Source organism: Dama dama, chromosome 20 (assembly GCF_033118175.1).
Source record: "Dama dama isolate Ldn47 chromosome 20, ASM3311817v1, whole genome shotgun sequence".
Lineage (NCBI taxonomy): Eukaryota > Metazoa > Chordata > Mammalia > Artiodactyla > Cervidae > Dama > Dama dama.
The window spans coordinates 90,049,550-90,062,003 of record NC_083700.1 but is presented as its reverse complement, the minus strand read 5'-3'; the positions used below and the strand labels follow the sequence as shown (position 1 = coordinate 90,062,003).

At 46.8% G+C, this 12,454-nt stretch overlaps 1 protein-coding gene across 1 annotated transcript; it reads right to left on the bottom strand.

The window, feature by feature from the left end:
* Positions 1-5,626: 5,626 nt before the first annotated feature.
* LOC133041334 (diacylglycerol kinase alpha-like) lies at positions 5,627-8,030 on the bottom strand. The gene has a single exon (XM_061121860.1). The coding sequence runs from the start codon at positions 7,703-7,705 to the stop codon at positions 5,756-5,758; it is 1,950 nt and encodes a 649-aa protein (XP_060977843.1). The 5' UTR covers positions 7,706-8,030; the 3' UTR covers positions 5,627-5,755.
* Positions 8,031-12,454: the final 4,424 nt, after the last annotated feature.

The window sequence follows — 12,454 nt, the reverse complement described above, 5'->3', positions numbered from 1 at the left end:
GGCCTGGAGAATTCCATGGATTGTATAGTCCATGGGGTTGCAGAGTTGGAGGTCTTAGTTGCATCACACGTGATCTTTGATCTTCAGCTGTGACATGTGGGATCTTTAGTTGCAGAATGTGAACTCTTAGATGTGGCATGTGGGACCTAGTTCACTGACCAGGGATCAAACCCAGGCCCCACATATTGGGAGCATGGGGTCTCAGTCACTGGACCACCAGGAAAGTCCCTAGTTTATGTTTTATTTTAGACCACCTCAAACATATTTTCTAAATCTCGTGGTTCCTATCAAATTATCTTCATGAGACAGAATAACTGACAAAAAGGAATGGGAGCCAGGATTGGAGGAGGTAGACATGAGAGAAGGGGTAGGTGCTGAAAGGGAGGGAGTTTGGGGTGTTGCAGGAGTCACAGCTGGGGCTGGATGCACAAAGACGTGAGGGAGCCTCTAGAAGAGAACAGAATTCACAGGAGTGCTTGAGCGGAGTTGGTTACAAGTATATTTTCTTTCTGGGAGTCTTCCATTATAAAGACAGGGCCACTGAATAAGAAGAATCACATTTGGTGCTTATGATATTAAGTTCAGTTCAGTTCAGTTCAGTTCAGTCGCTCAGTCGTATCCGACTCTCTGCGACCCCATGTACCACAGCACGCCAGGCCTCCCTGTACATCACCAACTCCCGGAGTTTAACCAAACTTATGTCCATTGAGTCAGATGCCATCCAACCATCTCATCCTCTGTCATCCCCTTCTCCTCCTACCTTCAATCTTTCCCAGCATCAGGGTCTTTTCAAATGAGTCAGCTCTTCGCATCAGGTGGCCAAAGTATTGGAGTTTCAGCTTAAACATCAGTCCTTCCAATGAACACCCAGGACTGATCTCCTTTAGGATGGACTGGTTGGATCTCCTTGCAGTCCAAGGGACTCTCAAGAGTCTTCTCCAACACCACAGTTCAAAAGTATCAATTCTTCGGCGCTCAGCTTTCTTTATAGGCCAACGCTCACATCCATACATGGTTACTGGAAAAACCATAGCCTTGACTAGACGGACCTTTGTTGGCAAAGTAATGTCTCTGCTTTTTAATATGCTGTCTAGGTTGGTCATAACTTTGCTTCCAAGGAGTAAGTGTCTTTTAATATCATGGCTGCAGTCACCATCTTCAGTGATTTTTGGAGCCCAGAAAAATAAAGTCAGCCACTGTTTCCACTGTTTCCCCATCTATTTCCCATGAAGTGATGGGACCAGATGCCATGATCTTAGTTTTCTGAATGTTAAGCTTTAAGCCAACTTTTTCACTCTCCTCTTTCACTTTCATCAAGAGGCTCTTTAGTTCTTCTTCGCTTTCTGCCATAAGGGTAGTGTCATCTGCATATCTGAGGTTATTGATATTTCTCCCAGCAATCTTGATTCCAGCTTGTGCTTCTTCCAGCCCAGCATTTCTCATGATGTACTCTGCATGTAAGTTAAATAAGCAGGGTGACAATATACAGCCTTGACGTACTCCTTTTCTCATTTGGAACCAGTCTGTTGTTCCATGTCCAGTTCTAACTGTTGCTTCCTGACCTGCATACAGGTCTCTCAAGAGGCAGGTCAGGTGGTCTGGTATTCCCATCTCTTTCAGAATTTTACACAGTTTATTGTGATCCACACAGTCAAAGGCTTTGGCATAGTCAAGAAAGCAGAAATAGATGTTTTTCTGGAACTCTCTTGCTTTTTTGATGATCCAGTGGATGTTGGCAATTTGATCTCTGGTTCCTCTGCCTTTTCTAAAACCAGCTTGAACATCTGGAAGTTCACGGTTTATGTATTGCTGAAGCCTGGCTTGGATAATTTTGAGCATTACTTTACTAGTATGTGAGATGAGTGCAATTGTGCGGTAGTTTGAGCATTCTTTGGCATTGCCTTTCTCAGGGATTGGAATGAACAGTGAGTGACCTTTTCCAGTCCTATGGCCACTGCCAAGTTTTCCAAATTTGCTGGCATATTAAGTGCAGCACTTTCACAGCATCATCTTTCAGGATTTGAAATAGCTCAACTGGAATTCCATCATATCCACTAGCTTTGTTCGTAGTGATGCTTCCTAAGGCCCACTTGACTTCCCGTTCCAGGATATCTGGCTCTAGTTGAGTGATCACACCATTGTGATTATCTGGGTCATGAAGATCTGTTTTGTACAGTTCTTCTGTGTATTCTTCCCACCTCTTCTTAGTATCTTCTGCTTCTGTTAGGTCCCTACCATTTCTGTCCTTTATTGAGTCCATCTTTGCATGAAATGTTCCCTTGGTATCTCTAATTTTCTTGAAGAGATCTCTAGTCTTTCCCATTCTGTTGTTTTCCTCTATTTCTTTGCACTGATCGCTGAGTAAGGCTTTCTTATCTCTTCTTGCTATTTGGAACTCTGCATTCAAATGGGTGTATCTGTCCTTTTTTCCTTTGCTTTTCGCTTCCCTTCTTTTCACAGCTATTTGTAAGGCCTCCTCAGACAGCCATTTTGCTTTTTTGCATTTCTTTTTCTTGGGGATGGTCTTATCTCTGTCTCCTGGTCAATGTCACGAACCTCTGTCCATAGTTCATCAGGCACTCTGTCTATCAGATCTAGTCCCTTACATTTATTTCTCACTTCCACTGTATAATCATAACGGATTTGATTTAGGTCATATCTGAATGGTCTAGGTGGTTTTCCCTAGTTTCTTCAATTAAGTATGAATTTGGCAATAAGGATGATCTGAGGCTCATGAGGATCATGAGGCTCATGATCTGAGCCACAGTCAGCTCCCGGTCTTGTTTTTGCTGACTGTATAGAGCTTCTCCGTCTTTGGCTGCAAAGAATATAATTAATCTGATTTTGGTGTTGAACATCTCGTGATGTCCACGTGTAGAGTCTTGTGTTGTTGAAAGAGGGTGTTTGCTATGACCAAACACCCTCTACGTTTGCTATTTGCTATTCCTCTATAATAGTATGTGAAAAACAGTTAAATATAAGGTTAACTCTGTGCTAGGATTATAGCCATATAAAAACATGTCTTTGTGTAGATAGGCCCTGAAAGGGAATAGGAGAAAATAAACACACTTGTGTTAGGGAGCCGGGAGGGTGGGGTTTAAGAAAATGTTTATTTCTTTTTCTTTTTTTCCTTTGTTGATATCACACTGCTTGTGCAATACCAAGTTGTTAGGCAGGAAAAAAAAGAGAGAATTCACATTCACAGCCCCTCACCTCCTTACCTCACTCCTCATGCTTCAGCCCCACTAAGCCTCCCATTTGTCTCAGACATGTCTGATCTTTACTGTGGCTCTGAACTTTGTATATGCTATCCTCCATCATTGGAATGCCCTTGGCTCCAACACATTCTCTGCCAAATTCTTCCTTGTTCTTTTTGTTGTTGTTGCTGTTCAGTCGCTAAGTTGTGACCCCATGGACTGCAGCATGCCAAGGTCCCCTGTCTTCCACTATTTCCTGGAGTTTGCTCAAATTCATGTCCATTGAGTTGGTGATGCTATTTAATTATCTCACCCTCTGCCACCCCGTTCTCCTTTTGCCTTCAGCCTTTTCCAGCATCAGGGTCTTTTCCAGTGAGTCGGCTTTTCGCATCAGGTGGCAAAAGTATTGGAGCTTTAGTTTCAGCTTCAGTCCTTCCAGTAAATATTCAGGGTTGATTTCCTTTAGGATTGACTTTAGGTTTGATCTCCTTGCAGTCTAAAGGACTCCTCAAGAGTCTTCTCCAGCATCACAATTTGAAAGCATCCATGCCTTCTTTATGGTCCAACTCTCATATCTGTACATGACTACTGGAAAAACCATAACTGACTATATGGATCTATGTTGGCAAAGTGATGTCTCTGCTTTTTAATACATTGCCTAGGTTTTTCATAGCTTTCCTTCCAAGCAGCAAGCATCTTTTAATTTCATGCCTGCAGTTGCTGTCAGTAGTGATTTTGGAGCCCAAGAAAATAAAATCTGTCACTGTTTCCACTTTTTCCCCTTCTATTTGGCATAAAGTGATGGGGCCAGATGCCATGATCTTAGTGTTTTAAGCCAACATTGTTCTTTTTAGCCCAGCTCTAATGTCCTCTTCCATGAAGCCATGCTCATGGAGTCTCCCTGCAAGAATTGTTCATCCCTTCCTCCATCCTTTGACTTCTGTTTTAGCCAGCAAGGGGCCTGACACACAATGAGTTATTGTTGGAGATCACGTTGTTCCCTTCTGGTGCCCACACCTTTGCAAGGAGGTAGCACCTTCTGTCAAGAAGTGGAGTCTATTTCTCCCCTCCTAACTGGCCCACCCTGCCTCTAGACTCAAGTCATTCCCTTCAGTTCATTCTCATTGTAGCCAGTGGTTTTTCTCATGTACAAATCTGATCATATCCCTGCTTAAAATTCCTCAGTAGTTTTCCATTGCTTTGGAAAGCAGTCCATATGTCACAGTTGATGGCCCTGATGGAGCTGACCCTGCTTATGTTCTCAGCTCCACCTCTCTTAACAGGTTACCCTGAGGAAGTAGCCTCTGCTGGAACATAACCTCCTCTCCATCCTTTCAGTTATTTTCTGCTTAACTTTCAGGTTTCAGGCAGACTGCACCCATCTCACGCCACCCCCTGAGACTGAGTCAGTTAATGCCCTTTCTGTGTGTATGCTCAGAGCATCCTGACATAGAACCTCCGTCGCAGCTGTCCCCATTACTAGGTTGTGGCTATATTCCCTGTGCTGTACAAGAAGTCCTTGTAGCTAATTTTTAGTTGTTCATCTTAATCCCTTACCTCTATTTTGCCACTCCCTCTTTCCTCCCCCAACTGGTAACCACTTCATTTTTCATATCTGTAAGTCTGGTTTTTTGTTATATTCACTAGTTTGTTTCATTTTTTAAATTCCACAAGTAAGTAATGTCATACAGTACTTGCCTTTCTCTGTCTGACCTTTTTCACTCAGCATAATACCAAAGCATGTACATGTTGCTGCAAATGGCAAAATTTCATTTTTTTTTCTTTTTTTGTGCATATCTGTTACAGATTTTTGGTTTGTAGTTACTGGGAGGTTTATATACAGTAACCTTTATATATATGTGATTGTTTTAAGTTGCTGATCGCTTAATTTCAAATACATTTTAACAACCCTGGTTTGGACTCTCATCCTATCACAATGACTGTTTTTGACATATTTTATATCTAAATGTTTTGTGTAACTCTTAACTTTCCATTGTGGATATAGATGATTCTACCACTTTTTTCTTTTAGCTTTCCTACCAACTTTGTGTGTGGATGATTTCCTACCTTTGTTATATATTTGCCTTTACTGGTGAGCTTTTTCGTTTTGTAATTTTCATGTTTCTGTTTGTGGCCTTTTCTTTTTCACTTAGAGTTCCTTTAACATGTCTTGTAAAGCTAGTTTGCTGGTGCTGAACTCTTGCTTTTGATCTCTGCATAAAATCTGAATGAGAGCCTTGCTGGGTACAGTATTCTTGGTTGCAGGATTTCCCCTCTCATTAGTTTTCTTTTTTTTTTTTTTTAACAGATATCCCAGTGGGAAAAAAAGTTCATTTTATTCAGATGAGGCACTTTCAATGTAGTGTGTGTGTGTGTGTGTGTGTGTGTGTGTGTGTGTATGGGGGGTAGTGGATGTGGTGCAGGATAATAAATACTGTGAGGGTGGAGGAACACCGCCCTGAGCTGGCAGGAGGGTGTGGCAGCAATTTACAGAGCCTGGGTAGGACAGTCCAGGGACAAGGAGCTTCACAGCTGGCTTGGAGGCTGAGATGTCCCCATCAGCACAAGAAGCCAAAGAAATTGGAGGAGCGAGGAGGTGGGCCCACGAGCATGGGCATCTGGTTCCTGTGAGTGATCTTGATTGTACAAGGTGTCTGCATCCAGGGTTCTCTGTCAATTTGCATGGGGAGGGTTTTTGTGGTGTGGAAGATCTCAGGGCACTTGGCCAGCCGATGTCCAGCATTCTTGAGCTTGGTATAGATCTGGCCTATCTCAATTGCACCCTCTAGCCCCACTACTTCCAGCCACTTGTCACTTAGGTCCGGCACGCAGGTCTTCAGGATGTCGGGGTCGGTGATGACTTTGGCAGTAACACCCAAGGCCTGCTTGATCCCGTGGACGTCGCCGTGTGGCCTCTTGGTGTCACCCCAGAGATTGGAACCGCCGTGTGTGCTTGGGATGTTCAGCACTGCGATGCCTTCTAGGGACAGGCTGCTCAGGTCCAGTGGTTTCCCACAGATCTCAACGGTCAAAGATTCCTCCAGCTTTTTGCATGTTGAGAAGATGGATTCAGAAGTGGCAAATTCGAAGTACCATAGCTTGTTCTTCATTCTGCTGTTGAACTTCTCAGGATACTTCTCTCGCATGATGTTGAATCGGTGAGCAATAGAGGCATCCACACCGATGGAGAAGTAGTTATTGATGATTTGAAAGGGGACTGGGTCACTCTTTTCTTCAGTTTGTTGGGGTATCACCTCCACAGACCATCGATCCATATGTACCACCTTACTCATCTCTAAATCCTTGAGGATCTTCCCCAGATTCTGTCCCTCATACCCTCCTCCCCACCTTAGGCAACGAGCCAGATCATTTCCAGTGCCCAGGGGCAACACGGCAACAGGAGGCACAAAAGGCAAGTTGGCTTTGTCAATGGACTCTAGAATCCAGCCTACTGTGCCATCCCCGCCGCACACCAAAATCCTGTAATCAGGAACATCTCTGAAGAATCTGAGTCCTGGCTCAGGACCATCCTTTAGGAGGTTGAACACCTGTCGAGGGTTCAGCAGATACTGGAATTTCCAAAGCACCCTCTTGCCCTGCTTCCTGCCACTCTTGGGGTTCACAAAGACCAGAACTGGGTGGGTGTTAGAAACAGGATCAATCCGCGGAGCCTCAGAAGTGCTCAAACTTAAATCATCCACAGTCTTCTGGCTTATTTTGCTAGTTTTACGCTCCTGTCCAGAGGCCAGGACGCTGGGGTAGATGTAAGACGGAGGCAGGATGTGATCTCGGAGCAGCCCACAGTCACACTCATGGCCCATGGCTGGAAGGCAGTCATCATGGATCTCTAGGTGGCACCACACACAATGCAGGCCAACCAGACTATGGTAGATCCGGATCTTGTGACAGCGGTCGCAGCGGCCAGATTCACAGCCTCCTCGCACCCACACGTGTGACTGGACCCCAATGTCCTTCCGAGACTTGGCGTACGTGCTGACTTCACAGGGCAGGGCCTTCATGGTGCACCGGTCATGAACGACGTATTTACAGAGGTTACAGCTCAGCCCCTGTTTGCCTAGACCGATGCTCGACTCGCACAGGTTGCGGTAGATTGGTCGCGGGAATCTCTTGGGTCTCCACATGTGCTGCCCATTGTCCTTCAGGGTCATCTCCAGGCCCAGCAGCACGAGCAGGGGCACGGTGGTGGCCCCGGCCCGCAGCCACTCAGCCAGGGAGACAGAGCCGCTGCCATCATAGTCAATCTCTTTCATCATCTGTTGAAGAATCGGCCTCAGCTCAGACACATCCCAGTCCAGGTATTCCGCCATTCGCATCATCTGTATGATGATCCTGTCTACTTCTGAGCTGTCCAGGATCCCGTTTCTGTCCGTGTCATACAACTTGAAGGTGAACTCTATCTTGTCTTCCGGCCGGCCACCCTCCAGAAGAGAAAAGTAGCAGGAGACATCACTGAGACACACCACATCTTCTCTTACAGTGTCTTCCATGTAGTAGCCAGTCTGGAAGGACTGAAACAGTGCCTGGCTTAGGTGATCTGGAACATTATCCACTTCCAGGTAGATTTTCAGGAATTGCTAGAATCCCTCGTATCCAGTGGCATCTCCTTGGAGATAATCAGCCATTTCACCATCCTCAAAGAGCTTCAGGACATCACTGACCTTTTTGGTGGAGTACTCCATGTATTTCTGCAGCTGGGCAAAATCACTGGGGCTTATTAGGCCCCTCTCCTTGGCCATCTTTCTTCTTTTAAGGATGAACACAAAGGCAGCTTGGTTGTGGTACTTGTGGGGCTTGGAACTTTGCTTCCAAGGGTAGTTCTTGCATGCAGAGGGCACACGGTTGGAGCTGGAGCGCCGGCGCGGGAGCAGGAGCTCCTAGTTTTCATGTATTATTATCACTCCCTTCTGGTCTGCAGAGTTTCTGCTGAAAAGTCAGCTGAAAGACGTATGGGCGTTCCTGCATATGCTATTTGTTTCTTTTTACTTTTCCCTTCTTGGTTTTTTTTTGGCTGTGCTGGGTCTTTGCTGTGGCCTGCAGGCTTCCCTCTCATTGCAGTGCCTGGGCTCTCTAGTTGTGGCACGCAGGCTTGGTTGCCCTGTGGTATGTGGGACCCTAGTTTCCCGACTAGGGATTGAACCCATGTTCCTTGCATCGGAAGGCAATTCTTAACCACTGGACTACCAGGGAAGTGTTCCCCCCGCCCCCTTTCTGCTTTTAATAGTCTCTCTTTAATTTTTGCCATTTTAATTACAGTGTGTCTTGGTATGTTCCTGTTTGGTTTAATCCTGTATGGGACTCTCTGTGCTTCCTGGACTTGAATGACTGTTTGCTCTCCCAGATTAGAGAAGTTTTTAGCTACTATCTCTTCAAATGTGTTCTCTGCCCCTTTCTGTCTTCTCCTTCTGGGACAACTATAATGTCAGTGTTAGTATGCTTGATGTTGTCCTAAAGGTCTCTTAAACCATCCTTATTTCTTTTTGTTCTGTTTTCTCTTTTTCTGTTCAGCATCAGTGATTTCCACTACCCTGTCTTCCAGCTCACTGCTCTGTTCCTCTGTATCATTTAGTCTACTTTTGATTTTCCCTAGTGTATGTTTCATCTCAGTTATTGTATCTTTAATCTCTGGTTGGTCTTTATATCTTCTAACTCTGTTAAAAACTTCTAACTTCACTCTATATGTCCATTCTTCTCCCTGGTTCTTTGATATTTATGATCACTATCCTGAACTCCTTCTTGGGTAGATTGCCTATCTCCACTTCACTTAATTGTTCTCCTTAGTTTTTAATCTCGATCCTTCCTCTTGAACTTGTTCCTCTGTCACCTCACATTGCTTAAATTGCTGTTGGTATGTTTATGTATCTGGTAGGTTAGTTGTTTCCACACCTTGGAGAAGTGGCCTTCTGTAGGAAATGTCCTGTGTCCCAGCAGCCCACTCCCCTCTTGTCACTCAAGCTACATGCTCTAAGGTTTCCCCCATGAGGGCTGTGAGGGTCCTTCGATTTGGCAGGCTATGAGGACAGTCTGGCAGGCTTGGGTAGCCCCCAGTCCAGGATGTTGCCAGGCCCTGGCTTATGTGGAGGCTGCCGGCTCTTTGTTGGCAGGGCTGTGTCACGAGGCAGCTGACTACAGAACCCCAGGTGGCCCTGGGGCTACCGCTGGCTCACTGGTGGAGCCATGGGCCAGAAAACTCCAGGACTGTAGCCTGCCCACTGGTGGGTAAAGCCAGATCCTGAGGTTAGTGTCCGACTACTGACAGGCAGAGCCGGGTCCTGGAGTCTGGTTGCAAGGCACCAGGATCCCAGAGCTGATGTCAGATCACTGGTGGAGGTGGGGGCCGGGGGGAGGGTGGATTCCTGACACAGTTGGATGGACTCTGAGATGTCCCAAAGCTTTGTTGACCTGCTAGTGGACAGGGCCAAGCTGGTCCCAGGGTGACCTCCTATGGTCCAACTGGGTCAGCAGGCTGTGGGATTATGGTTTTCTTGCCTGTGGTGTCTGCCTTCTTGTGGGTGAGGCTGGCCTAAAGGTTAGAGCAGGCTTCATGGTGGGCAGGGCTGGGTTCCAGGGGGTTCTGGGACTGGTGCCTCCCACTGAAGGGTGGAACTGGGCGCTGGGCCCTCTAGTGGGTAGGACAGTGTCCAGAGGCAGCCGTGGGCTCATGGGGTCTTTAGACAGCTGTGTGCTGACTGCTGGGCTGCGTCCCCTCCTAGTTAGGTCCTTGGCCTAACTGGGGCCTACTGCCCCAGCAGTAGTGCCTAGAGGCTGTTGTGTGGGGCCAGATCTTGGTGATGAGCTAGAGGAAGGAATCCACAGATCGGGTGCCCAGCAGCACCAGCATCCACGTGGTAGAAGCAGCTCCCAAGAATGGCTGCCACTAATCTCCACGTCTCCAGGGGAGCTACAGTTGCACCCCTCCAATCCCCAGGAGACTCCAAGACCAGCTGGTAGGTTTGCCCAGGCTCCTTTCAAGTTAGTGCTTTGCCCTGGGTCCCAGAGAGTGTGAAATTGTATGCCCTTTAAGAGTTATGGAGAAGGAAATGGCAACCCACTCCAGTATTCTTGCCTGGAGAATCCCATGGACAGAGGAGCCCGGTGGGCTACAGTCCATGGGGTCGCAGAGTCAGACACAACTGAGCAACTGTCACTTCACTTTTAAGAGTTGTCTCTATTTCCCCCAATTTTGTGGGACTCCTGAAACCAAGCCCCTCTGGCCTTCAAAGCCAAATGCTCTGCAGACACATCTTCCCAGCACAGGAACTCCTGTGAGAACTTCTGCAACGTAATTCTTTAGCTTGTGGGAGCCTGCCCCTCCTACCTATGTTATGGTTCCTTCTTTGTATCTTTAGTTGTAGATGTTTCCCAGGAGTTTCCCATCTATTTCAGTGATGGTTGTTCTACCAATAGTTGTGATTTCGGTGTGTTTGCAAGAGGTGAGCTCAGCTCTTTCTACCCTGCTATCTTGGCCAATCTGTCAGTCACGAACATTTTGAGATTCAATTCCCAGTTACTTTTAGGGGTGGGATACACTTGGGTTGCTGTAGATGGATGTGTTTTTTTATTGAATTGTGTTCTGCATGTTGCCAGTGTACTGAAATGCATTTGATTTCTGTATCCTGATCCTACATCCAGTGCCTGTTTATGTTTTTGGATTTGCTAAGTGGAAAATCACAATCTGTGAAAAGTGAGTTATTTCTTCCTTTTTGGTCTTTTCACCTTACTTTCTTTTCAGTCTTACTGTGCTGGGGGGTGGGGACAATGATGAAGAGTGATCCAGGATATCCTCATCTCACCCCGATCTTGAATGGAATACTTCAAACATTTCATTTACTCTGAGTTTCCTATAGATATCATTTGTGAGGTGAGGGTATAGTTTTTAGTTTTTTCTGTTCCTAGTTTGCTAAGGGTGTCTGATTTGTTGTTGAATTTTACCAAATATTTTTTTGCATCTATTGACATAATCTACTTCAGCTTTCCATCTGTTACTGATTATCTGTGTTCCTTTACCTCCTAAAAGATAAGAAAATAATGTACAATGCAGAGAACCTTGAGATGCTTTTAGTGCTTGCCTTTGTAACACGTACTGGCTGGTACAGAGGAGAAACCCTGACAGGCTATTATTTGCCCAGCCTGACGCTCCCTCGCTTGCTTTCGGGCCAGGCAGTGGGCCGTTCGCAGTGGGTGGGGGCTGGCAGAGATGCTGGCTGAGGGAGGCCAGAGAAGCCCTGCCCTATCAGGTGCAGAAAGCACAGACCCAGGATCTGGGAACAGGAGGGATCTAGAGGACACCCAACCCAGCTGCCAGACTGGGACAGGTAGGCGTCTCTTCTCCACCGTTAGACGTGGCCAGGTTTTCCTGCCGTGTGCGGATCCCCTTCCTAGAGCCCCACAACCAGCCTTGGAGTGGGCAGACCCTCTCCCAGAGGGCCACTCAGAAAAATGAAGATAGTAATTTTTAACTTCCAAAGAATTCCAGGCTCTAGCAGAACACTGAAAAGGAACAAGTCCCCTCATAACACTTTGCCAAATGGCAGTCTCCAGTATGAGGTGTGAGCGTGCCCTAATGACCTAACCGTGTACTGAACCACTCTATCCACCACGTGGAGGATCTTCAGCCCCAGGGAGGCAGGCCCATGAGACAAGAGGCCATGACTGTTGTCCTCACACCTCCACATGGCTGTCCAGGGGTAGAAGAACACAGAAGCGTGACCATAAAGGGGACAGACCAGGACCGTGAGGCGCTACAGAATGCAGAGAGGCTGACTCAGTACGGGAAGAACCTTCATAGGGATTCCCCTGGTGGGAGGGGACTGCCCCATCACAGCAAGTGAGCAAAGACCCAATGGCCAGCTGGCAGGGACTAGAAAGAAGATTCATGCCAGGACAGAACTACCGACCTCCAAAGTCCCTTCGAGACCTGGAACATGCAGTGACACCAGGTAACAGAAATGCGTGGGTTTACCTGAGGGTCAAGCTGGTCAATGTGATGTTCTGGGTCAGGACTGCTGGGTTCAGCGTCATTCCACAGGCTTAGCTGCCCTCTGTACCAATGACTTCACACCTTTGGTCCCCTGGCTTGGCCTGCGCACTCCCCAAGTGGTTGAGAGCCCTTGGGAAGTCTGTGCTCCTATTCTGCTAGCTGGATCAGGCTATGATTCTGTACTGCGGGAAAGTGCCAAGAGGCTATCAGAGCCCTCCAACATGGAGGGGGGTGGAAGGAGTAGCCAGTCACCCAGCAG

Coding starts and splice junctions, on each gene's coding strand:
- LOC133041334 (XM_061121860.1), bottom strand. CDS start 7,705: ATGGAAGACACTGTAAGAGAAGATGTGGTGTGTCTCAGTGATGTCTCC.